General features: G+C 54.6%; 1 protein-coding gene across 1 annotated transcript in view; it reads right to left on the bottom strand.

Annotated features, from left to right (window-relative positions):
- LTBP2 (latent transforming growth factor beta binding protein 2) overlaps nucleotides 1-26,187 on the bottom strand; it is a gene marked incomplete at its 5' end in the record, with an annotated part of 94,206 nt that overhangs the window by 3,653 nt on the left and 64,366 nt on the right. Inside the window, 22 exons of the mRNA XM_080679759.1 lie at nucleotides 90-239; nucleotides 1,713-1,994; nucleotides 2,307-2,474; nucleotides 2,555-2,692; nucleotides 3,051-3,179; nucleotides 3,871-3,954; nucleotides 4,061-4,252; nucleotides 4,595-4,738; nucleotides 5,290-5,415; nucleotides 5,705-5,836; nucleotides 6,976-7,101; nucleotides 7,200-7,322; nucleotides 8,119-8,244; nucleotides 8,680-8,805; nucleotides 9,026-9,148; nucleotides 10,205-10,324; nucleotides 15,978-16,097; nucleotides 20,347-20,475; nucleotides 21,206-21,334; nucleotides 23,478-23,591; nucleotides 24,278-24,317; nucleotides 25,593-25,612. Coding sequence (XP_080535885.1) covers nucleotides 90-239; nucleotides 1,713-1,994; nucleotides 2,307-2,474; nucleotides 2,555-2,692; nucleotides 3,051-3,179; nucleotides 3,871-3,954; nucleotides 4,061-4,252; nucleotides 4,595-4,738; nucleotides 5,290-5,415; nucleotides 5,705-5,836; nucleotides 6,976-7,101; nucleotides 7,200-7,322; nucleotides 8,119-8,244; nucleotides 8,680-8,805; nucleotides 9,026-9,148; nucleotides 10,205-10,324; nucleotides 15,978-16,097; nucleotides 20,347-20,475; nucleotides 21,206-21,334; nucleotides 23,478-23,591; nucleotides 24,278-24,317; nucleotides 25,593-25,612 — 2,841 coding nt within the window. The remainder of the gene's footprint in view (nucleotides 1-89; nucleotides 240-1,712; nucleotides 1,995-2,306; nucleotides 2,475-2,554; nucleotides 2,693-3,050; nucleotides 3,180-3,870; nucleotides 3,955-4,060; nucleotides 4,253-4,594; nucleotides 4,739-5,289; nucleotides 5,416-5,704; nucleotides 5,837-6,975; nucleotides 7,102-7,199; nucleotides 7,323-8,118; nucleotides 8,245-8,679; nucleotides 8,806-9,025; nucleotides 9,149-10,204; nucleotides 10,325-15,977; nucleotides 16,098-20,346; nucleotides 20,476-21,205; nucleotides 21,335-23,477; nucleotides 23,592-24,277; nucleotides 24,318-25,592; nucleotides 25,613-26,187) is intronic.

The following is a 26,187-nucleotide window of genomic DNA, read 5'->3' as shown; positions in this document are numbered from 1 at the left end:
GGTGAGCAAGGGGCCAGTCTGACTTTCCCACATGGAGACATCAGGGCCAGTCTGCTTTCTGGGCATTGCCACTCTGATGCTAAACTTACCCACACAGGCCATGTGGGCCATGTCCAGCCGGAAGCCCTCGAAGCAGTCACAGGTGTAGCCCTCCTGCACACGCACACAGCGGCCATTCTCACAGCCGTTCAGGATGCCACACTCCTCTGCCTGAAGCCCTTCAAAGCCAGCCTGGTGTTCTGGTAGGAAGTCAGAGAAGGGAGCTGAGGCCTGGACCCAACCCCTGACCCTCACTTTCCACTACAAAGAGTGGCCCCTGTTGAGTTCCTGGGGTGAGGGTGGGGGTGGGTCATAAAACTTTCACAGAAAGATGCTAAAACAAAAGACAATGCTCTTTAAAAATAAGAGTCATTTTAGGTGGGGTAGAACCTTTAAATGAGGCCTCCAAGAAGGTTGGGATTCATTGCTTTCACAACGCCAGGGCTCCTGAGCAGTGGGTATCTATATAGTTTTGGTTTTGTTGTGGTTGGTGGGAGGGTATTTTGTTAAAACACTTTTTTTTTTCCTGCTGGGAGGGTATTGGCAGCAAAAGTAGATTACTCTTACTCAACACAAAGCAAAACTACCAGGTCTGCCTAAACCACTTCTCTCTCTAAGCAACTCCCCACCCCTGAAAAAGACGCCATCCCTAATCTCACTGCAGTCTGAATCAGTCTGGGAAGGTGGCTGTGCCTGGGGCAGGTACACTGACAGATGCCAGGCCTGACTTCTTCATTAGAATCCATCCTGAGTCCTGAGTGCTGGGGTCATTGTCACCTACAAACCAAATCACCACAGTGGGCCTTTAAAGTGATTGTAGCCCGGCCAGCATGGTTCAGTGGTTGAGCATCAACCTATGAATCAGGAGGTCACAGGTTCGGTTCCCGGTCAGGGCACATGCCTGGTTTCGGGTTCGATTCCCAATAGGGGGCGTGCAGGAAGCAGCCAATCAATGATTCTCTTTCATCGTTGATGTTTCTATCTCTCACTCCTTCTCCCTTCCTCTCTGAAATCAATACAATAAAAAAAAAAATAAAAAAGTGATTGTAAATCCCACCGGGCTGGTATGATTCAGTGGTTGAGCATCGCCCTATGAACCAGGAGGTCACAGTTCGATTTCTGGTCAGGGCACAGGCCCAGGTTGTGGGCTCGGTCCCTAGTAGACAGCCAATCGATGTCTCTCATCAAAGTTTCTGTCTATCCCTCTCCCTTCCTCTCTCTAAAATCAACATAAAACGTAAAAATAAAATAAAATAAAAATAAATAAATGAAATGATTGTAAATCCTGAGTTAACATTTTGGGTCACAAGTTTGAACTTGTAGAGCAGGCTGTTCTGTATACCTAAGGGTGAGGGAGAAAATTGGACAGTACGGTGTGTACCTGCTTTCTCTACCCGCTTTCTCCCACTCTCAACTTCCTCCTGCTGGGAAGCTTTTGAGGTTGGGACAGTGGTGTCCTGTACCTCTGTGTCTCCTGTGCTAGTTTACCGGAGGGAGTTGTTAGGGTCCAACTTGGGCATGCAGAGTTGTCCCCTGAGTTGTCCCCGTGAGGGGTCTTGGAGCACCTTCCCCCTTCCCTTTCCTCACCTGCTGGCAATGATCAGCAGGTGGAGGAGATGGAAGCGAAGCAACTCTGGTGCCCACCTCTTCCCCATTTTTGCAATAACACAGACCTGGGTGGCTGGCCACGTAGTGGGGCTGGAGTTCTAAGGGCTGCAGGGGCGACTCAAGGCCTGGTACATGGTCTCCTGGGTGGCTGGCTGTGTTGGGGAAGGGCGGCTCAGGGATGGCGTCCTCAGGGCCCAGGTAGTTGTAGAAGGGGGCCCCATCTGGGCCATAGAGGCTGTAGTGAAGGTCCTCAGACGCGGGGCCATACTCATAGCCTGGTCGGAAGTGGACCCCAGCCTCACGCTCTGCTTCAATCCGGGCCACGTTGCACAGCTGAGCATAGACCTCTGTCAGGGAGGAGGGAGAGAGGAAGCTGGGCCCGGCTCCTGGTAGCGACAGCCTGGTGTGCTCTCCCCTGGCTCACTACCCCGGGGACAGGGGGCATGCTGGGACCGGTGCCCTCTGAGAGCTCCTGGCAGTGCCCCACCACCTGCCCTACTTTATCCCCAAACAACAGGGACTGAAGACAGGGCCACTACTCCGGTTGCCCTACTCCTTTCTAAATCCCCCTCCTAAGGCGAGGGCATTCTCCACCCTGCTGCCCAGCTGGCTCTGCAGGGTCTCCCCTCCCTCCCTGCAGGCACAGGCTGCCCTCTTACCAGAGCTCGTGGGGGGGCACAGAGCACACTGCTGGCTCCAGGCTTCGCCATCCTGGCAGCAGCATTCCGTGTAGGTGGTGCGGCGCCCGTGCAGGGGTTGGCTGCACACGTAATTGGTGACTTTTTTCCAGCAGATGTCCATGTGGATGTCATGGTCAGGTAGGTCCTCTGGTGGCACAGACAGAGGCTCTTGAGCCCCCAGTCCAGGTCCACTCCCCCTGCGGCCCCGCCATCCCAGGCCCACTGACCCATGCCGCTGGTGCTGTTCACGCAGCGCTGCTGGCTGAGGTCCAGGGTGAGAGGGGGGCTGCAGAAGCAGTGGAAAGAGCCCTCCGTGTTCACGCATTCGCCGTTCTCACAGGCCATGTCCTGGCACTCATCATGATCTGTGGGGGCAGGAAGATGGAGGAACGTGTGGGGCAGTGCCAGGGCGGCTTGCCCCCGGACCACTTTCAGGGAAAGGGATTTGCTTGTAACTGATAAGGGAGAGGTAGCACCCTGCTTCCCCCTCTCCTGCCCCCAGCCCAGCCTGGGAGACCCCTCCCCAGGGATACTTTTCCAGCAGGTCCTCGCATACAATTCCTGACGTCCCCACAGCTCCCCTCACCTCAGACCTGCCTGCTGCAGCCAGCGGGTGTCTGTCCCTGGAAGGGGAACTCCCAGCAAGTCAGGGCTGGCTGACAGGGCTGGGTGAGCAATCAGCTGTGGGCCGGGGGTGGGGGGTGGGAGGGAGTGTATCCTCACCCTCACACTTCCTACGGGTGGCATCGTAGTGGTAGCCAGGATTGCACAGGCAGATGTAGCCGGGAACCGTGTTGAGGCACCGGCCATTCTGGCAGAGATCAGGCCCGAACATCACACACTCATCAGCATCTGTGGAGGGCAGGGCTGAGGTGAGGGGGTTGGGGATGGGGGGCGCGAGAAGCAGCACCTGGGATTCAGGGCTCCAAAGCCAGGCTCTGGGTTTGAATCCTGGCCCTGCCACTTGCTAGCTGGGTAACTCCAGGAACTGGCTTCAGTTCTTGCCTCAGTTTCCTACCTAAAGATGTAGATAAGACTAACCTCTTACAGCTGTTATGAGGGTTAATTAATACATGTAAGGTGCTTAAAATAGTGCTTGGTCTTCTATCTTTTCTTTCCCCAGCTCTGGGATTAGGGTGCTCACACCTACACTACCCATTTGAGTGTGGCTTCCCCAAAGTTGCTGGCTTTGTAAAGTGGGGCAGGGAGATAACTAGCTGCCGCTGGCCTCTGCACAGGGCACGCCCCGCTCTTTCCCTGTGCCCGTGACTGGGTTAGTCAACGCATCCTAGCTTGTTCCTGGAGGGTTCAGCCTCGGGGGAGCAGAAAAACCAAGGTGGGGTTGTACGAACATTCCCAGAGGAGCTCCTGTCAGAACTTCCAGCCCAAACTCTGCAGGTCACCAGCCCTAGGACAGGAGGGTGAAAGTGACCTGGGAGTCTGGGCCTGCATGCAGTCAAGGGCTTCCCGGGACCTGCTGGAGGGCCCGCTGGGCCCGCTCAGGTGAGTGGAGGTTGGGGAGCAGGATGGGCGGGGAGGTTACCTGTGTACGTGGTCTGTCCGAACATCCAAGCTCCTTCCACAGGGATGTAGCCTTTACCACTGGGGCAGATCTCGCTGAATTCGACTGTAGGGAGGCATCTGAGCTCAGAGAGAGGAGGGCTCTGTCCCCTTCTCTCGGTGTCACCCTGCAGAGCTGACCCTGAGAGGACTTAGGACCATTGGGGCTTTACCTGAGTCCTCAACTGGGCAGAGGTCACAGGCATCTCCCCAGCTGGCACCCTGGGTGCAGCAGCACTCAGCCTGCGTGGTGTTCCGGCCCAGGAGGCGGGAGCAGGGAGGCTGGTCTTGGTGCCCAGAGTAGCATTCCATGCGGACAGGGCCTGAGAGGTGGTCCCCTGGCGGGGGCTCGGGGATGCTTTGACCTGTGTGTGATAGAGGCCCCTTGTTATTGTCTGTTCATGGCCCTCTGGGACGCCCTAGCCTTTACAGATTTAACATTTAAATACCACTTCACAGTGCACGAAACACTTTTACCTATGTTTCCTCACTTGATGCTCTCCACAGCTCCACGTGGTGAGCATTATTACCATCAGCACCCTCTTACAGACAGGCAATCGAGATAGAAAAGCTAGGTGACATACCCACCCCCCTCCTCCCAGCTACACTACCCCTGCCCACACTGCCCCAGGCCTGGCCCAGGCTCCCTCTCAGGAGCTGGAGAATGGTTGTGTGTAACGGCTGGGTGGGGTCTGGGGCATGCTCACCTGCGGCCCCCCTTGGGCGGCAGTGCCCCTCCTGAGCATCGTATTCCTCCAGGTCGCTGGCGCAGAGGCACAGGAAGGAGCCCTCCACATTCTCGCAGAGTGCCGCCCCGCACACGGCCAGCATGAGCTCACACTCATTCACGTCTGCCAGGCATGAGGACAGGCTCATGGGTGGAGAAGAGGCAGCCCACGCCCTCTGCCCCTGCCTCCAGCCTGGGGGTGCAGATACTTATCCCCTCAAGCAAAAGAGGCTGGGTCTTGGGGGAAGAGCAGGAGTGGGTATGAGTTAGCCAGAGGAGGAACAGATGAACAGAGGGCATGGAAAGAGGGAGAGAAGGTTGGCAGACAAGGGTCACTAAATGGACAGAGAAAAAGGGTTCCTCCTTCTGCACATTCTCTGAACGACATGCCTCTTGAGACCCCGAGGTCTCTGGAGAAGGGTGGCGCCTTCATGAATGTTCCTGCTCCTCCTGGCGGACTGTGGCCATGCTTCCCCTACCCGCCTGGCCCAGCTGACATCTCCCTTCCTTGCCCACTCTATGAGGACCCATTATGGAGCCGTGTGACCATGACCATTTCAGGAGGAGGGCCCAGGGCCTCTATCCAGGACAGCCAAGATCTGTGGAAATGGGACAAAGGGCCCGAGAGCCTCCCCTTCCCTGGCCCAGAGCCTAGCTAGCCCCCAGGCTTCTCACCCACACAGTCCCAGCCGGAGGACGAGGTCTCGAAGCCCTGGTCACAGAGGCAGCGGAAGGAGCCCTCCGTGTTGTCACAGAAGCCGTGGCTCCCACACACCGTGTCATTGGCACACTCGTCTATGTCTGCGGGACAGTGGAGACTAGAGTGAAGGGTGTGCTCCACGCACTCTTTTTACTTGTTGGGAATACTTACTGATTCGGTCTATCAACACCAAGATCTGTGAAAAGTAACTTCTAAACACAGGACAAGACAACTCTAACCTTCCTCTTCAATTTTTGTGCAAGCCCTGCTATATGGAAAATATACGAACTTTCAAACAGCTGCAAAAATAATGTCCTCAGGGGAAAATGAGAACTTCCCTTATAGTGCTTCAGCCCTCCCACCTATGACCCCCCTCCCCTCCCTACTCACCTATGCAGTCTCCAGAGGGGGCCATGTGGAAGCCAGGCTGGCAGCCCAGGACACAGCGGTAGGAGCCAGGGTTATTCTCACACCGCCAGGCCCCACACACCGGATCTCCGTGGTCCTCGCACTCGTCAATATCTGTCCCCAGAGCCACGAGAGGAGGCAGGAGTGGCCAGGTCACGGCTCTGGCCCCACCTTCTAGCACCCCCAGGCCATGCCCCACAACCTCTGCGGTCCTTGATCTGTTCCAAATTACTGTGATCAGGTCAACCCCCAAACATCAAGTTCAGGGTCATTTCCCCTGACCCAGCAGGGATGAACATCTAAAAGAACTCTACACTAAAGTATTTAGAAAAGCATCGAGTTCTTAGCCTCCTTTCCCCCACCCGTCTGCCTATAGTGGAGCACTTTATACTTCTCTGTATATAAAACCTTCACCAAAGTGTATTATAGCGAGTTATCTTCATATCTGTCTCCCTTGCTCAATTTCAAGATTGCCTGTAACTGTCTAGTTGTCCTAGCGAAAGACATTGAACCTAGCAGGTGTTTAATAAATGTCTATTGAATCAGTTTGGCTTTAAAAGCTAGATTGTGTGCTCTCCTGGCACACGGATGATGATTGTCGGCATTTTGTCATCCTCGCACAGTTCCTGGGTCAGCAGAGGCTCAATAAATGCATTATCCATTGGGTGATGCATGTGTGGAAAGTGCCTGCTTCTGGGAAGCTGCAGTTCCTGGTCCCAGGGAGCTGAGGACCAGGCAGCGGGGGAGGTGCGCAGACGTGGGGCAGAGCCTGTCCGTTCCCTCCTGAAACCCTTACCCACACACTCCCCACTCTCTGGGGCGGGCTGGAAGCCAGTCTCGCACAGAGAGCCGAAGGAGCGCTCGGTGTTGACACAGTGTCCTCCCAGACACCGGTCTGTGACTGCACACTCATCCACATCTAAAACAGGGACATCTGTCAGCAGACCCAGCCACGGGTCCCTAGCGCCCTGGGCCCTACGTAGCCCATAGGAGGGCCAGGGAGTGGCTCGGGGAAGGAAAGGGCTGAAGGTTTGAAGAAAAGTTCAGAGCTGGAAGCCAGAGGCCAGGTTGAGGGGAGGAGCCCTAGAACTGGGGTTCTGTCAAGGGGAGAAGGGTGACACTCAAAGAGTTCAGAGGGTGCATTATGGTCAGCCTCCCATCTTCCCTTCCCTGGGTGGGACCAGGAGCATTTTATTCTAGCCTGTAGCACCCCCTGCTGCTGACAAGTGGACATGGACAAGTCGGCTTCTCACCCTGGCAGCGGGTGCCTCCCTCTGCGCTAACAAAGCCGGGGGCGCAGAGACAGAAGAAGGACCCATGGCTGTTGAGGCACTCGCCGTGGGGTGCGCAGTACTCCTCTCCCACGCACTCGTCCACATCTGCAGGGAGAAGATAGGCTGTGGTATCTCCTGGGAATATCCCACCTCCCCACGCACTCCCTGCCCCGGGTCCCCATGGGGAGACCTGAGCCACTCACCCTCACACACAGTGCCATTGGCCAGCTGGAAGCCCGGGGAGCAGACGCACTGGTAGGAGCCAGCCGTGTTCTTGCACTCGCCTCCCCGGCAGTAGCTCTGGAGGTCTTCACACTCATCCACATCTGCAGGGTCACACGGGAGGAAGGAAGCCCATGGCAGCACCTCCCAAGGACAGACGCCAATGGGGAGGGTTCCAGGGGCCTGCCACCTGCCCGAGGAGTCTGGCCCATGGAGGCACCACCCGCTTACAAGGCAGCCCAGCTTGGAGACGCTGTAAGGGAGCCTTCGGGCAGAGGATGACTGACGCTCCCTCCACTTCTGCCCCAGCCCGGCAGACTCCGCTGCCTCAGGCTGGGCTTCTCCAGCTGCCCATACAGTGCTCACCTTGGGGATACCTGGCCTCTCTCAGCAGCCCAGCCTAGGATGGCCGCACCCCAAAGCCCTTATGGCTCAGATTTTACTGAGAAGCAATAGGAACACAAATGAGAACTAAACCAAGGAATCAGATACACAGAACCTGAGAAGAAAACAGAAACTAGATTCTTCAAGTTGGCCTACAGATCCCCTGGTACAGGCCAGTGTTTTTCAAAATAGAGTTCCAGTGCCCATCCTCAAGAGCAACCCTTGGGGAGCTTGTTAGAAAACAGATCCCATCCCCGACCCCATATCAGAGGCTAATTTGGCAGGTCTGGGACAAGGCCCGGGGAGCTGTACCCCCCAGCGATGCTGATGCGCACTGAAGCACGTGACCCAGGGCTCATTGGCCCCGGCCCCAGATCTGCAGGTGTCTATAGCTAGTCTCCCATCTGAGGTGGACAGAGGGGCCCCTAGTCTGGAAACAGCCCCTGCTGTGTCCCAGCGACTCCTTTCTCTAAGGGTGACGGCTTGGTCTCCCTCATCTGCTACAGGGGCTCTTACCTTCACAGGTGTGGCCCTGGGGGCTGGGCCGGAAGCCCTGGTCACAGTCCCTGCAGGAGAAGGAGCCGGCAGTATTGGTGCAGACTCCTGAGGGGCAGACTCCCGGGAAGGCGCACTCGTCTAGGTCTGGGGCAGACAGCAGCCGTCACCTGGGGGCTGGGGAGGGCTCCCTCCACTTGGTCAGGCAGGAACCTCCCAGGCCTCTGGCCGCCCTCTCTGAGCATGTAGGACTCTCTCCAGGCCCCTGGGGAAGGGCAGCCCTGGCTGTGGACCTCTAGGGCAATCTCAGCACCCCTTCCCCAGAATGCTCCTGGGCAACTCTCCTGAAAGCTTCCCTCTGGTCTCGGGCTCCCCTTTCCTCCTACCCTCAGATCTAAACTTGAGGATTATAACAGTAGAAGCTCTCCTCGGGGCCAAGTCCATATACGGGGTCTTCCAGCCTAGCCTGGAGACCCTCAGCATTAGCCCAAAGCTAGGGGACAAATGGAGTGTTCGTTGGGAGGCAGGGGGGACTATATTATGTTCTCGGTCCCTCTCTGCCACCCCCCTCCCCAGGGTTACCTTCACAGGCAGTGCCTTCTTCATTCACCCAGTACCCACTCTCGCAGGCTGAGCAGGCGAAGGAGCCCTCAGTGTTGAGGCAGAGGCCTGTGGGGCACGACGCCCGGCTGGCACACTCGTTGACATCTGAAACAGGCCATGAGTGCTGTGTGGGACTCTGTGGGACAGACGTGCCAGGACAGCAGACTGACAGGTGGGTGGGGACAGGGGAAAGGCTGGACTTGCAGCGATGTGTTGGGTAGCATGGTTGGGATGCGGGACCAGGGTGGACTGGGAGTGTGTGTACAGGGGGAAGGAGCTGCGGGCCGGTGTGCTGTGGAGGAGGCCTGCTTCAGCATCTTTGTACCTTGGCAGCTCTTCTCATCTGAGGTGGCCTCATAGCCCTGCTCACAAGAGCATCTGAAGGAGCCCTCCAGGTTGTAGCACCTTCCGTGGGCGCAGACCCCGAGGGTCAGACACTCGTTCACATCTGTGGGGAGAAGTCCAGGGTAGCGAGCTGGCCTCCTCTCCTCAGGCAGTCCCTCGTCAGGCTTAGAGAATCTCCATTATGAGGCCGAGGACCCAGAGGCCACCCTGCGAAGGCCACGAGGTCATTCCTGCTCTTGGCCCCACTCATCTAGGCAGGCCAGGATGCCCTTCCCCGCGGAGCTCACTTCATCTTCAACTAGTAACACTGAGAACCCTGCATATGTCCCAGAAAGGGGGGCAGGTCTCTCAGCCCTGGTTTGGCCCCTCCAAGGACACCCGGAGTGAAGTGTCCAAAACCCGTGGTCCTTACAGTGGTCCTGAACCTCTCTGACTTCCTACCTGCCAACCTGTTATAGGTAGGAACATGTTCCCAGCCTCACAACCAGCTCCAAAAGGTGAGTGGGCAATGCCAAGAAAGGCCAAGCTCTGTCTGGGTGGCTGAAGGGCAGTTCAAGGGCCTGGGAAATGTCTGCCCTCTCCAGAGCCTCAAAGCATCTATTCACAGCTCAGTCCCTCCTGGCATTCTGTACCCCCGGCCCTCCTTCCTGCAGGGGCGGAGGAAAAGAACATTCCTCCTACAGCTGACACGCAGCCCCCTCTGGAGGGAGAAGAGCACCCACTGTCCAGTTAGGCAGTGCTGTCTAGATACTGCTGTTGGGATGCAGGGGAGCCGAAGACCCCTCCTCCCAGGAAACCACAGCAGCACCTGGCTGCCAGCTCACACCATCAGAGTCAGCCTCTTCCTAAGATGCTTGGCACTTCACTCTACCCAGGATCCAGCCTCAGAGGCTTCCGGGACCTTGGGCTGTAGCTCCCAAATGGATGTGACTGAGGAGCCAAAGGGGCCCCCACCCTAGCTGATTCAGAGAGTGGAGCATCAGTAACGGAAGCACACCCATCTCATGCCCATCGTCATCTGGGAACCCAGCCGGCTCATGAAGGACAATAGCCTCCAAATCGCTTCCCTCTGCCCACCTCTTTCTCTCCCTGTGTGTGTGCTCAACCAGAGGTCCCAGGGCCAAACAGTCCTCTTAGTACCTTGGCAAGCAGCCCTCACCTACACAGCTCCCGCTCAGGCCCCTGTAGCCCTCCTCGCAGGCCAGGCAACTGTAGGAGCCGGGGGAGTTGATGCATCTCCCATCCGGGCAGGTGCCAGGGTGACGGCATTCGTCGATATCTGCAAAATAACAGCCCCTCCCTTGGTCATCCCTGGGAACCACAGCACATGGGTAGGTCTGTGAGGAAGCAAATCCTGACCCTGCCCTTGGTTGGGAGGGAAGAACGTCAGTGTCTGTATAGACGGAAAGTAGGAAAAAGTGAGTGTTGTCCTGTGTTCCCAGCTCCGCTTCCCACCCACTGTCCTGGACAAAGAGAGAGGCGGAAGAGCTTTAGAAAGGGAGATCCCCTGGGTAGGTGTGAAAGGCTGTGGTTGCTACTAGCTGTGGGAGGGTGGGTTCATATCTAGGGCCTCAGGCGATCTGACCGAGTTAGGAAGGTCCTAGCACAGGGAGAGACCTCTGGGTTGGGGCTGCTTAGTGACCTGGGCTGTTGGAAACAGCCTTCTTCTTTAAAAAAAATTTAAATTCTTTATTGTTGAAAGTATTACATATGTCTCCTTTTTTCCCCCATTGACCTCTCCCCGGCAGCTCCCACCCCCCAGCACATGCCCTCACCCCCCTACTGTCTGTGTCCATTGGTTATGCTTATATCCATGCATATAAGTTCTTCAGTTGATCTCTTACTCCTCCTCCCCCCCCCACCCCCCCATCCCCTGACTTCTCTCTGAGGTTTGACGGTCTGTTCGATGTTTCTATGTCTCTGGATCTATTTTTGTTCATCAGTTTATGTTGTTCATTAGAGTCCACAAATGAGTGCGATCATGTGATATTTATCTTTCTCCAACTGGCTTATGGTATTTTGCTTAGCATAGTGCTCTCCAGGTCCATCCATGCTGTTGAGAATGGTAGGAGTTCTTTCTTTTTTTACAGCAGCGTGGTATTCCATTGTGTAGATGTACCATAGTTTTTTAATCCACTCATCTGCTGATGGGTGCTTAGGCTGGGAACAGCCCTCTTATTTCCCTTGATGAACTCATGTTTTTTAGTTTTTTTCTTCATAAGTGGTGACAATTACTGGGATTGTATGTGCTTGGCACAGCAAGCCCCAGAATAGATCACCAACTAGGTGATGAAGGCAAAATGGGCTTCCTGTACCAGAAAATGAGGACTGAAGAGGACCACTGGTCTTGGATGTGGCCAAGACCAGCCCTGAGGCTGATGCAGAGCTAAGGGTGGATATTGGCAAGATTTTTATGCTGGAGAGGAGACTTCTTCCAGCCAAGGACCACATAGGGCTCCCAGCACCCACGCTGAGCCAGAAAGGATGAGCCCGAGCACCAACCAGACAAGCAGGGGAAGAGGGGACCCAGGAGGGAGAGGAGCAGCAGGCTGTGGTTACCACTAGCTGTGGGAGGAAGAGTGACAACACGGAGGAGGATGGATATCTTGCTCCCAGGAACTGCACACAGGGTTCTTCCCCATGTGACTTGGCATCTCAGGAGTCCATATCCAAGACCCCAGGGGACCTGGCTGAGCTAGGAAGGTCCTAGCACAGGGAGAGAACTCTGGGTTGGGGCTGCAGGAAAACACTATGCTCCTCCAGCCCAGTGTCAAGGCTCCCGGTCCTGACACACAGGTTGACTGAGCTCCAGAAGAAACAGGGGGGTTTACTCTCCCTAAATGGGTAACTGTCATTGTCTTGGAGGAAGTCTACCTGCTTATGCAGATTCAGAGGCCCTACTGTTCAGGAGGGAGACCTACTCAGCCCCATGGAGGAAATGCAGAAGGGAGGGCCAAGGGTCAGACACAGGCTTTCTGCCAAGGGACTAAAGGCAGAAGATGTCACTATAGAACAGGACCTGGGTACTGCAGTGGAGGATGAAAACGACTGTCTCCTGAGGTTGTTTGGCCTGCAGGAGACTGGACACATCAAAGCCCTCTCAAGACCAAAATTTCATCCTGAGGGTCCGAAGAAGAGGAAGACATTCCATTCACAGGGCAGGTGGTTAGTCAGGTGGGTATCTGCAAGGAGATACTGAAAACTCCTACGTAATCTTGGGGACACTGAGAAAAGGCTCATCTCTGGAAAGAGGGCAGCCAAGAGCTCTAGTTGGGTGTGGTGACACCAAGCTAAACTATTCTAAGGATTTCTGAAAAGACAGAGATAGAGAGAATGAGACAGAAAAAGAGGGAATGAAGGATCTAAGACCACCACTTTGGCCACGCAGGAGACAGCAACCAGCACTATGGCCTGCTGGTCTTGGCAGAGGTACTGGAAGGAGGCTGGGCCAAGCCACTGGGAATGATCCCTTCTTCAGGAAGGTGAGACTTCAGGGATAAAGGGAAGGAGAACAAGGGGGAGGCAAGGATCCGCCTCTAAGACCACACTGAGAAAAATAATGAAGTCTTCAGATCTCGCCTACAGGTTTCAGGCAGTGTAGGCTCACCTACAGGTTTCAGGCAGTGTAGGAAGGAGGTTAGATTTGCCAGCAGCAAAAAACCCTGAGGTCTGTCCTGTCCCAAATTATCTGGGCACATCTGCGGAGGTGGTGCACGAAGTGTGTGATTTATGGACCAAGGCATTTAATTGTGTGCAACGCTGCAGAGCGCTCTTTCTGTTCTATAATGACATCTTCTGGCCACATTCAAGACACTGGCTATTCATTTAGCTTGGTTCTAGAGCTAGGAAACCCAGCTGACCCATGATAGACACGTGGCATTGGTATAAAGTTTGCTATCTTCTGGGAGCATTTGAGATCTTGCTCCCAGCATATGTCATCAGTTTGGCTCAAATAAACTCAAACATTTTTTTAAAACTTTGCTGTGTTATAAGTTGCTAAGATTGGAGTTGTTCGTTAGTGCAATCTAACCTAGTCTATCCTGGGAGGCCACTGCTGCCTTCCTTCCTCAGAGCCCCAGCCAGCCATGATCACACCTGAGAGGTCTGTCAGCAAGTGGGAAAGGGAGGGCAGAAGAGCAGAGTAGCCCTTAGTCTCCACCTGAGCCAGGGAAGGCCTCTTCTAAATGGGAGCCATTAGCTGACCAATCAAAAGGAGCCAGATAAAGATTCTGCATAAAGCAGTTGCCACATCTAACCAGTCCCTGTTAAAGGCACTGCCTCAATTGTCACCAGATTTACTGAGGCTATTCCATTAACCCTTTGGTGCCTAGAGTGGAGCCTGATTTTCTGCCTGGTCTAGGGTTTAAATTTTTTAAAATATTTTTTTATTGATTTCAGAGAGGAAGGGAGAGGGAGAGAGAGATAGAAACATCAATTATGAGAGAGAATCATTGATCGGCTGCCTCCTGCATGCCCACAAACCGGGCTCAATGTTCCCTGACCAGGAATTGAACAGTGACCTCCTGGTTCATAGATTGACGCTCCACCACTGAGACACATCAGCCAGGGCTAGGGTTTGAATTTTAATCTAAGATTATGGTATGTTTTGGTAGGTTTCACCCTGGTCATGAGGGTGGGAGCTATCATTCTTACTTATTGTTATATCCCTAGCCCAGTGGTCGGTAAACTGCGGTTCGCGAGCCACATGCGGCTCGTGAGCCGCGGTTTGCCGCTCTGTTGACTAATGAGTTTGCCAACTACTGCCCTAGCCCATGGCTGGGACACAGCTGGCACTCCGCAAATGTTTGTGGATCAAACGATGAGACCATGTGACTAAAACTTCACACCCTCTTGGTAGGAGGCTGCTGAAGAGACCCCAGAAGACCCATGGAAACAGTCACTCTGGGGACCAGCTTGCCACCCTGATGTCCACATTGGGAGAATTCCCGACCTTCTCCACCAGAGCCTCAGCCTTCGCACCAGGAAATGGAAGGGCGCCCACCTCTGCTCCTTGAGAGAAAGCAGGGTGGGAGGTGCTTAATCAGGGGCTAGAGGCTCAGGTGACCTTGGATGTGGGTGGGGGACAGCAAAGCCCTGGCAGTCTGCAGGGGAATGTAACCCCTTTCCGTGGGAACCCAGAGTCTTGGTACGGAAGACATACCGTTCAGGCTTTGGATGGGCTGCTGTCCAGACCACTCAGGCCTTTCAGCAGAGACTTTGAGTTTCAGTAGAGAGAGTGGTTTCTTAGTTGGAAAAAGAAGAAAGAAGGAGAGGAAATTGACTGGGCTCCCGGGGTGCTGGGCCGGGTCTGTGGTTACTGATGGAAACCTGGAGAAGTGTGCAGGCTGCATCAGTCTTTCTTTCAACAGCTTCAGCGTCTGCCCTGGGCCAGGAGCTCAGCCTGGCCTCCCAGCTGAGGTGTGTGTCTGGAACCTTTCCTCCGGAAGGGGAGGGGACAACCCAGAGGTGTGATCTGGGGCATGTGGGGCGGGGGCGGTGTCTAGATGTGAAAAGGAATGGGGCTTTCAGATAGTAACACTTCTCCGTGTTCACTTCTGCATGTGCACCTTGTATGGCTTATTCGGTCCTCACTAGAGCCTCTGATATGGCTATGATGATTTCAGTTTTCAGACACTGAGACAAGAGCCAAACCCAAGCCCACCTCCACCAGAGCCTGTGCCCCTGTCATGGACTGGTTAGCAGATATCGGATCTTTCTGATGTCCTGGTGTTTGCTTGGTTCATTTCCCTTAGTTTTGCTTTTCTTTTTAATAAAGTCTAAGGTCAAATTCATAATGTGATGCTTAAATGAGGCAATCTGACAGGTACCTAGCACACTACCTGGCCCATGGTAGGCACCCATCGAATGCAACTCCCTTCACTCTCCATTCTCCTGGAGGTGCCAAGGCTGCCTGCCTCCATCGTGCTAATGAAAACAAGGGGCTCTGGCTTTGATCGTGCAGTCTTGAGTTTTAAAGGGGGAGCACCAAGAGGAAGGCATTGAGAGTGGGAGGTAACATATCGGGTTGGGGGGGGTGGTGTTGCAGCGCTGAGTTTTCTGTCCTACAACCCCAGCCACCTTTGCTAGGACCTTCTAGGACTCTGGACTTCACTTCTGTAGTCGTGGCATCATTGGGAAGGGAGGCTCGCCCTTCACAAGGCACACAAGCTTACCCCTCACCTCCATGACCCTCTGAATCCAGGCAAGTCCTGGCCAGGAAAAGCTTGGAGGCTGGGAGGAGGCTGGGCCTAACCTCAGATCTGGGGCAGGATTTCTCTCCAGAGAGAACCTTGATTGACCCTCATGTATTCCTTTCTCAGCCAGTCTTGGAAGCATATAACCCAAGCCTCTTGCAAGCATTTGACACCCGAGCCTGGCAGGGAGGTGGTAGTGGCAGAGCTGCCAGGAGGTGGCATAATAGTGGCAGGTTCAAGCCAGTTGGCAATGTCACAGCCATCTTTTGGCCTGAAAAATGGAGTAAGGATAGGGGCTCGTTCATTCATTCAACTAAAATTCGTTGGGGTGTCCAACTCATAGACAATTATTATGGGTCATCAAGGATATGGTCCAGTTCTGAGGAGCTCATAGCCTACATGCTTTAGCAAGAAGGCCAACATTGAGGCCCCAGGTGTCTCCCAGGTAGACTGATTCCTTCTCTCTGCACAAGGAGAGTACTATGACTCGCGGTGAGGGGCACAGGAGTACACGGGGATGTTCCGGGGTCTCATGTACAGAAACTTGCTTCAGGGGGCAGACAGGATGCCAAAATATCGCTGAGGGGATGGAAGGGCTCAAAAGTTCCCAGACAGGCCTCTGTCTATAGAAGTGGGCTTGGCATCAAGGGGCCCAGTCAGGGACAAGCAGTAAGGGGAGTTGGGGCAATCAGTGCATGGGAGGGACAGGAGATGGTGGGGCAGCGCCCACTTCCTTACCTTGGCAGTGTCCCTTCCTGACCATGATGTAGCCCTGAACACACTCGCAGTGGTAGGAGCCCTCCGTGTTGGTGCACCGCCCATCACGGCACGCCTCTGGCTGCTCACACTCATCTATGTCTGCAAACACACGGAAAAGGCCTGAGTTGGAGCCAACCCTTCAGGGAGTCCTGGGACATTCCCTTTAGAGGCCAAGGACAAGGACACCCATGCTGAGGCCCAGGAGGGGAAGGCATCCTTGCTGTGCCATGATTGGCAGGGGGCTTCTATGCCAGGTCTGAGACTGACCTAGCTCAGGCCCCTGCAAACTCTCAAGTTCCTTTCTCCAAGGAAAGCTACTTCTGGGGCCTATGGGGACCCTATAGCTCTCTCCTCACCACAATGCAAGGGCTGGCCTTGAGGTCAGGTGGCCACAGGGCATGATCTGAAGAAGCCAACAGTCCTTCTCTTGACCCCAATACATCCCCTATATTGATCTGGTCCTAGAATTCTTATAGCCTCCTTAAAGGTCAGGGATTAAGCAGCAAGTGAGAGACAGCATGTTAGGCAGCTGAGGAACTACCAATGAGGTTATTCCATTGTCCCAAAGCAGACTAGTGCCCATGATGGCTCAAAAGCCCAACCCTGGTCATGCCACTCCCTTGCTTAACCTCTATCAAGGTTCCCCACTGCTCAGCCTGGCCTCAGTTTTGCTATATTCACCGAACCCCACTGGTCCAGCTTCTAAGGCTTTGTTCACACAAATGCTTCTGCTTGGTTTGATGGCAAGCAGAGTTCTACTCCCATTTCAAAGACTGGTTCAATTGATCAACTCTGTGTCTCTGTGACCCCACCCCATTCCCTGCCCCACATTCAAATGAATGGAGGAATCACCTTTGCCTCCACCCCCAGCCCTGGTTCAAATACTTCATAGAGTCCTTGTGCAGATTAAATGAGATAATCCAGGTGAAGAGTTTAGCTCAAGGCCTGGCACAAAGTAGGCATTGAAGAAAAGTTAGCTATTATTATTATAGCATTAAACCTACCCCATAAAACCCAAGCTCCTCAGCCTGGCAGGTAAGATCTCTCATGCACTGCCCCTGCCAAGTCTCTCACCCCGGTTCCTGCCTCCCATACACCTTCTAACCTCAGCCACACAGGACTTGCCTCTGAGCTTCTGCACATGCTGATTCCTTGCCTTGCAGCCCACCGGCTTGGTTGTCTCCTACTCATCTCTCAGGTGAGTCTGACTTCTCCCCTCTGACCCACATGCCCCTTCCCAGGGTTCCCTCAGGACCCAGCCCCTAACAGTAGCTGCTCATCTGCTTGTTTTATTTTTCTCCCCAAATGCCAAGAATATGCTTTATTATCCTACTGACCACCAGTGCCCAGCACAGAACCCCAAAAGTGCATATTGCATGAATGGAATAATAATCATTTGCTCATGGACGGTGTTTTCCTTTCATAACACTTCAGTGTACAGCGGAGGCACGGGCAGAAGGTGTAAAATGCATGCTCTCAGGCCCACATCTGGAGATGCTGACCCGCACTGGATGGGCCCAGGAACTTGCATTTTAGTAACTCTCCAGGCAATTCCGAAATAGCTGGTCCTCACTTTAGAAGCTCTAATCCCAATGGAAGAGAAGAGTGAGCTCAGTGGCAGAGCCTCTTGTGGGAACTTGATAAAGGACCCACAAACTGAGGCGGGTGGGAGGGGGGAGACAGGATGACTGTGATGGATGAGGCTGGAACACGGATGTGCTCTATGGAGAGAAATAGAAATGGAAAAAGCCTGGCTCTTAACACACATACTAGTACAAGGGGGGACTCCAGAAGAGTTAAACATGCCACAGAGGGCAAAACTATAACTTTAATGAAAGAACATGTAGGAGAATAGCTTTGTGACTTAAGGGTGGGGAAGGACTTCTTAAGCCCCAAAAGCATAAAAATAAGACAAAACGGTGAATTTTGATACATCAGAATTAAGGATTTCTGTTTCATTTTGTTTTCTTCTGGGGATTTCTGTTTTTAAAAAGGGTGTGTGAGCCCTAGCCAGTTTTGTTCAGTGGATAGAGCACTGGCTTTTAGACTGAAGGGTCCTGGGTTCGATTCCAGTCAAGGGCATATGCCTGGGTTGCAGGCTTGATCCCCAGTAGGGGGGCATACAGGAGGCAGCCGATTGATGATTCTCTCTTATCATTTATATTTCCATCTCTTTCTCCCTCTCCCTTCCTCTCTGAAATCAATAAAAAATATATATATATTTTAAAAAGGGTGTGTGAATAAGGACAATGGACGGAGGACAAAATGGGAGAGTTGCAGTATCTAAACCCAGGCAAGTATCTGGAATATAAAAAAAACTCCAAAAGAGTCGCAAGGAAAACCAGCAACCACCTCTGGAAAACTGAGCAAAAGACAGGAACAAGCCATGTCCAGGTAAGGAAACCCAAAGGCCAACCTACAAAGAGATCTCATACTAATTAGTAAAGTAACTTATTTTATATATTTACTAGTCAAATCATTTATATTAATCAATTATGTTTATATTATTTGAATTCTAGAAATTGCACATTAATGAAATAATTCATAAAGTAAATAATTAAAATAATGACATATCGTTTCCTGAGACTAGTAACATTTGGAAGTGTTATCCTGGCTAAGGCCTCGTTAAGTGGCAGCCAGACCCCACTGGGAGACAGCTGACCTTGAGCTTCTTCCCTCCTCTCCCAGCTGTCAGGTCTGGCAGAGACATCCCGGACACCCAGGCTGGCACACAGCAGAACCCCTTATCTGGGCCAATCCTGGTGACACCATTCCCCGCAGCAGCCAGCGCCCAGGGCTGGGCCTGCCGAGAGCAGTGCCTCTGGCCTATAACACCTGCCAAGGCTGTGAAGCCTAGAGAAGCCCCTTGCCCCAGCCTCTCCCCTCGCCAGCTCCGGTTGTTGGGAGCACTGTTGCCTGGTTCACTTCCCTGAAAGCCAGCTGACCGAATCGCCACCCGCTGCTTTCAGATCTCTACGGGCTGCCACTGCCTGTGGGACAGCGTCCAAGCACTTCAGCCTGGCACTCATGACACTTCACCACTGGCCTCCGCTCCTGCCACTTCCTCCACATGCCCCACACCCTCGTCACGCTGGATTTGTAATTCCCAGAGCGTGCCAGGCCTGTCCACTACTCTGCTCCCTGCAGAAATGGTTCCACTCCCTCCCGGCCTTCACTGTGTGTAAGGGAGTGTGTTGTTGGAAGCAAAGCTCTGCCACAACTAGATGTGAGGTGCCTGGGTGTTTCAATCCACCTCTCTGAGCCTCAGTTTGCTAAGCTATAAAATGAGTATAAGGATTTCTATTGCATAGGGTTGGGATAATGAGCTTCATGAAGTGCTTAGGACAGTGCCAGCATGTAATAAGTGCTCATGAAACGGTTCTGCCCCAGCTCAAACACATCCAGAGGGAAACCTTCCCATTCTTCCACACAGAACCAGTTGTCTCCTCACCCCCTGGGGCCACCATTTACGTCTTACTCTTCCCACTGTCCCCAGAGCTTACACGGCTCCTGGCACATAGGTGCTCAGTGCTTGAGTGCTGAGTGAATGATGCACACAAGTCTGCCACCCTTCGGTTAAAGAAGTGGTTTGTCTCCTCTGCTCCCTTTCCCCCCACAATCGGTGAGGGGACCAGATCCTTGAGGGTTAGAACCCTGGCAATGGGAGGATACACAGCTTTCCGGAGGGGCCCTTGAGTGACCGCTGCTGGGCTGCCCAGGCCAGAACCACAATGTGGGCCCCAAGAAGGCAGTGCCATTCTCCAGGAGAAGAACCCAGTTGTGTTAAGATATTAAGTCCCGGCTTGGAAAGCGCTGCATCATGTTCTCTGTGGTCTCTTCTGTGAAAATGTAGGTATCACAGTGTGGTTGCTGCATATTAAAGGGTCTGTGCCGGGAGCGCCGTTACCCCTGCAGGGTTTGGGGCCCTGTGCCCATCCCAGCTGCAGAGGACCCACGCTCCTCTCCCAAAGGCACGGTCTCTCCCCCGTCTGCCAGGAGTCTCACTCGGCATCCTCACGGGTCGCCCTCCTTACCACAAGGAAAGCAGCTCCTTGTCACTCAGAATTTGGGGACCTGGCTGTTAGTCCTCCTCTCCCTGGACCCCCACACTCCTGGCTTTTGCCACAGTTCCCTGAGCCTTTGGGCCTGCTGCTGCCTTTCACATCCTGACCTCTCAAGCTCGGTGTCAGGGGAGTCGGCTTTCGCCCAGGTCTAGCTCGGAGCCCTGGTCTTGGATCCCTGGGCCCCGCACTCCCACACCGCAGAGCTGAGTGCTGAGAATGCCTGGATCCTCTTCCACTTCAGCTCTCTGTGGGGTCCTGTGCCCATCCCAAGGGCAAGGGCTTACCTTGGCATTCCTGCGTGGTCCCTGAGGTGGCCGGTGTGTAGCCAGGGTAGCAGAGGCAGGAGTAGGAGCCCACATGGTTGACACAGCGCCCTTTTCCCGTGCAGGGGTCCCTCAGACACTCATTGTCATCTAAGCAGAGGGAGGAGGGGAGGAAGATCAGGAGAGCCTTTCTTTGGGCATGTGCCAGCACCTGCCCATGCGCAGGGCTGGACAGGGGATGGCGCTGTGGGGCAAGAAGAGGGTGAGGGAGCAGAGGAGGCTGGAGAGATGAAATATCTCTAAGGCTGGGAGCCATGAAGTCAGCCCATTGGGCCCCCTCAGGCTGCCCTATGCCTCCTCCCTGTCCCATGGCTCCCTCCTCCAGTGGCCCCGTGATCACTTCCTTTCTCCTTCAAGGCGCAGTGGATGTGTCCCCTTTGTATAATAATATTGGGGGGCGGCAGGGGGGCGGTCAGGCCAACACTTGATGATTTGTCTTGGCCCCCAAACCTCTCTACCAGGGATGGCCTTGGTGGAGACATTTACGAAGACAGACCTTGGTCCACCCTGCAGGCAGCAAGATGGCCAGTTTGAGGGGTGGGCTGAACTCAGAGCTGAGGGCGCCGGGCACCTGTCTGGGGGCCCTAGGGTGGCTTCCCACACTCTTGGAGTCCTGGAGACTCATCAGATGCTGCTCCCAGAGATTGGTCTCCCCAAGGTTAAGGTCAGCTTTGTCCAAAGCGTCTATGCTCCTCCTCAACCCACCAACCACACAGCACTGCTTGGGCCTCCTGCTGCCTGGACTGTTGACTCTGTCCCCTAGCAGCCCTGCTCCTATCCCCCCAGACACTCAGTGAGCCCAGGACTCCCCAGTGAATACCTGTGCAGTGGGTCTGGCTGGGGTGCAGCCGGTAGCCGGGGCTGCAGACGCATCTGTATCCATCTGGGAGGTTCACACAGGTTCCGGGGCCACAGATGTTGGTGGCTCCAGCGGCACATCTGTCAATATCTGTGGGAGACAGAGCAAAGCCGACGTTATGGGGACACAGGGGAGGGGCCAAGGCAGTGGAGCAGAGTGGGAAGAGTGTGGGGTCAGGGTACCTTGGCCTCAAAGGACCCACAGAAACCTCATCTCACCCTTAATGGGGCCCTCCCACATCCACATGGCCTGTATAAGCTGCCCCCGCACCTACTCCCAGGGCCCTGAGCCCCACCAGGACGGAGCTCTCAGGAGTGCGTCGCTCTGACCAAGATCAAGCAGATGCCAATGGCCCATGTCCTGAGTCCCTGCAGGGCCCGCCCCGCTGAGGTCTCCAGCCTAACCTTACCCTGAATACAGGCACGGCTCTCACAACGGTGCCCAGTGATTCCCTTCCCTGGCAAATCCTCCCCAGTTTCCCCTTGACAGACAGACAGGCTGACAGGCAGATCTGGTGAGCAGGGTGCTGGGAAGAACTGCAGGGACGGCGGGGTGGGGCCAACTGAGCAGGGCCTTGAATGCCACCTTGAGACATGTCAGCAAGGGGTCACGCAAGGTGGGGTGTGATCAGAGCCCTCTCAGAAACACCACTCATCTTGCCATGCCACCTTGCTCAGGAAGATGGGAAGGGAGGCACAGGGGCCCTTAGAAACCCGCTGACACCATGTAAACAAGGACCGCCTTGGGTGGTGCAATGGGGTGAAAAGTGAGGAGACAGGTGCTGAATTCAGAAACGGTTTGGAGGCTCACCAGGACTCAGGGCTGAGGCTGCATAGAGGGCAGAGACCCTCACTTGTTTGAGCTGTGTCCTTAATACCAGAAAAGTACCCAGCACTCAGCACATGCTGAATGGACACAGCACTGACTGCATGAAGGATGCTTTCAGCCTCTGTGTCCGCCCGGATGTCTTAGCAGGAAGCCCATACACCCTGGGCTCCCTGTCCGGCCCCAAGGGAACGGGTTGGGACGTGGCCTGTGATGGTGCGCAGGGGGGCTTCACAGCGTTTGCTAAACTGAACGGAACTGAATGTCCACACTGGCCTGTTTGCAAGGGTACCCTGTCGCTCGCCTGGCTTCAAGTGTCAGCCACGGACTCAAGAGGACCCCCAGCCAGATTCTAAATGTCCTCCCAGAGGGGTGAGGTTGGGGGATGACAGGGAAGATGGGGGATCAGGCACAAGGCTTTGGTGGTGGTTGGGCGGATCCTGTCCCCCTCAGAGCTGCGGCTGAGCCTGGCCCGGCCCCTCCTGCCCCGCTCCTCTGCCTCTGCCTCCAGGCCCATTTTCTCTGTCAGAGACTCGGACTCGTGAGCTGAGCCCCTTCTCCCAGCTCATCTTGCTGTCAGGTGGAGGGGGGACGAGGAGCAGTGCACTGAGCCCAGAGGAGAGAGGGCCTGGGAGGGGCCATGGGGTGCTCTGGTTCAAGCCCAGGAAGACAAACCCCGACTCCACCCCACATTTTCTGGACTTTTCCACCGGGCTGCAGGGTCTCTCCCGTTGCCAGGGGAAATCCAGAAAGACCTGTCTCCGCCAAGGTGGCCTCAGTCTGTGAGGTTAGGAGATCGGCAAATCTGGGCACGTGTGAGGGCACACACGAGAGCACACGTGAGCTCACACGTGTGCAGGGAGCAGCAGGTAACGCGGCCTTGCTTCTCTTGAGCCAAGTCCCCAAACAATGAGCCTTGAGGAGGGCACATTCCAGAGAGAGGTGGATTTGCCAGGAATCGCCCCACCCCGCCCCCCTCACCATTGTAGTGGCCGAGGTGGAGGGGGAACACAGGCTCCCCGGCAGTTAAACAGCCTTGAGAACCCGACCTTCCCGAAAGTCGCCCCTCCCATGGGCAGGAGGCTGCCCACTGCCAGGACACTCAGATGACTCAGAGTCAACAGCCTGGAAGAGCCAGGCTTCCGGAGGCTCCCTACCCTCCAGAGGCCCCTGGATTCTGGGCTCTGAGTGAGACTCTCCCCCAAGGTGTCCCTTCTCTTTCCCCTTCCTGGCTGGACCCGTGCACCAGACGGGACTCCTGTGCTCACTAGGGCCCTGTGGTCTCTGTGAGATGAGCCGGGGCTGAGCTTGGGGGGAGTTGCTGCAGACGGTGTGTTCATTTGGTGGAGAGGCCCCGAGTCGGCTGTGGGCAGTCACACCTACACCTCGCAGGGCTGGCTGCAGGTACCTGGGGGGCCCAGGGTCACCAGCACGTCGGTGGGGGCGGTCACTTGCTCTTCTTCCAGGATCTCTAGACTCCCCTGTCCAGGCAGTGGTGGCGTTGGTCTTCCTGTGGCATCTCCTGTAGGGGGGAGGGGAGAGGGAGAGCAGGTGGGCACAGCCCCTTGGCCAGCCACCTTCCCACCTGGGACACTGCTCCCTCCAGGTTCCTGGTAGTGGCCCTGCGCTCCTCTCTGCTGTCCCAACTCCAAGAGCAAGGGGTGGAGCCTAGGGCGGGTCACCCCTCACCTCCTAGCCTCCTAGCCTCCTGAGACCTGACCTGGCCCCAAGTAGAGTCAGAGAACCTGAGAGCTCATCGGGTCTTAGAGCCCCTCACGCTCCATGTCACAGACGAGGAGACTGAGCTTGCAGAAAGGGCCACTTGTCCAGGGCCACCTGGCTTCCAAAGCCGGTCTCCTGGTTCCCACGCCAGCATTCTTCTGTTTGCAAAGTGCTTTACAGTTCACAGAGCTCTGCCATGAACATCTACATCTCGTCGGCCTTGGGAGGGTAGGCGTTCGTGTCCGTTTTATAGTGAGGAAGCAGGGGGCCAGCTTTCTGACTTCAGAACAGTGCCCTGTCCCCAACCCCGGCTCCTTAGGTGTATGGAGCTCCCGGAAAAGCATTCACAGGTCACATTGTCATCCAAGACCTCATCTGATTGGAGCCCCATGTATCAGCTCACATGTACTAACTCCACTACTGGATGAAGGTCTCTCCTGCCCACCCTTCTCTGTGAGCTGGGAGCCGATAGGAGGAGGGACTCACCTGGGACCCAGGCAGGGACTTGAGTAACACTGGTTGTGACCTGCACAGAAATAAAAGACTGTTTCTCTTGGTTTGGCTGTTACCCCCATGACTCACTCCCTTCTACCAGGCTTCCCATCCAACTCACTCACTTTTCATGCATTCCTGGTATTAACTTCTTACTACATGCTGGGCATTTTGCTAGGCACTTTATGTCCACATCTTATTAATCTCAACTATCCTATCATAGTAGGTTGTAATGATTAAATGCATGTAATGTGCCAGCTCTGTGTCATCTCAGCAAGTAGCATATCAATGCTGTGACCTCAGAGACAGCAGCAGAAGCTCCAGGGGTTAACTAGTCTATCCAGTGTCACAGGGCCAGTGTGGTGAAGCGGGATCTCAGGCCACACCTGCTGTCCCTCACCACAGCCCACGGACAGAGGTAGATAAGCCATGGGGAACCAGGAGGGGAGATGGCAGAGGATGCATAGCTTGGGACTGTGAGGACTTGGAAGTGGAACTTGGTCTGGGAAGACAACACGTGGTTCTCCAGAGAGAGAAGAAGCTCGTTAGAAAAAGTGTTTGGGTAAGTGGTTGAGCCAGGAGATCACGGTTCCATTCCCAGTCAGGATCAATGATTCTCTCTCATCATTGATGTTTCTATCTCTCCCTTCCTCTCTGAATCAATAAAAATGTTTTTAAAAGATAAATAAAAAGTGTTTGGGGACAGTCAGGTTTGCAGGTTGGAGGGGCAGGGGACAGGGAAGGGATTGGCAGACTGGCGAGGGAAGAAGCAGATTCATTCTTTTGGAATGGTTTTCCAGGAGGATGCTCAGTTCTTTACAGGGGACTGCTGGGCACAGGGAAGGGGGTGGGATCCCCGTTTCTCAGTGAAGTGGTTTGAGGCTATCCACAGCTCTGCCTCTACTTTCCCATGAGCCACTCACAGAGGAGACCTTGAGGTTTAAGCAAATCAAGCTCAGAAAATGCCAAATCTGAAATTGATCTAGAACCAGTTCTAGACCTCATCTGCTTGAGTGACAGCCAGAACTAACAGGACATGTGCCTACTTCTTTTCTGAAGGGGGTCCCAGACCATCTCAAGTGAAAAAGCATAGAAGCTACTTGATAAACAGCAGCTATTATTACTTCCTTTAGGATAAAACTGGGTCCTTGGATCAACCCTCCACTTCAGCATCTCTCCAACTAAAATCCTACATATACTCTGTCCTTCTCCCTTTCCTCCCTCATAGGACACTGCCCCATGGCCTTGGTGGCTACCAGGTCCCCCTCTGCCACACTTGCCTAATTCCCTGGTGAGAAGACTCACTCACCTGGCCAGCCTGAGAGTCACCTGGGAAGGAAATGTGAGAACATGAGCTCAGGGAGGGTAGTCTGGCCGCCTTCTCCCCTCCACCCATAGCCAGGGCTGCTTCCATCTGTGACCTCCTGACCTTGTCCCCAGAGGTCAGCAGTGGAGAGAGCTCAAACTCTTATGCCTGCCTCTGCCCCTCCTGCCCCACTGGGACTGGCCATCACAGACCCCAGAATCCCAGATCTGGAGTGTCTACAAGGTGTGTCACTTGGTGGGAGGAAACCTCCTACTTCCCTCCAAGGCCTCCTGTGATGGGAGTCCCACCCGACCTGGGCCAGTCCACCCTGTGGTCCTAGCTGTAACCCTCCTCCCTCCCCAGCCTGCCAGTCACACTAGGTCACTCTTCCCCTCCCTCTCACCAGGGGAACAGTTCTAGGGAGGAGAGGAGTTGTTCCTCCCTAGTCAGGGTCCAGTTCCCATGATGACTAGGGCTCTGTCCTGACTTCCCTCTCTCCTGGAGAAATTTTGGCCATCACATAGTTCTCCTGGTCCTACTATAACCCTGGCCTCCTGCACTCTGTGTTACCAGTAACTTGGGCATGCCTTCTGCCTGG

Source organism: Plecotus auritus (assembly GCF_963455305.1).
Source record: "Plecotus auritus genome assembly, chromosome: 1".
Taxonomy (NCBI): domain Eukaryota; kingdom Metazoa; phylum Chordata; class Mammalia; order Chiroptera; family Vespertilionidae; genus Plecotus; species Plecotus auritus.
This window is presented reverse-complemented; position numbering and strand designations above follow the sequence as displayed.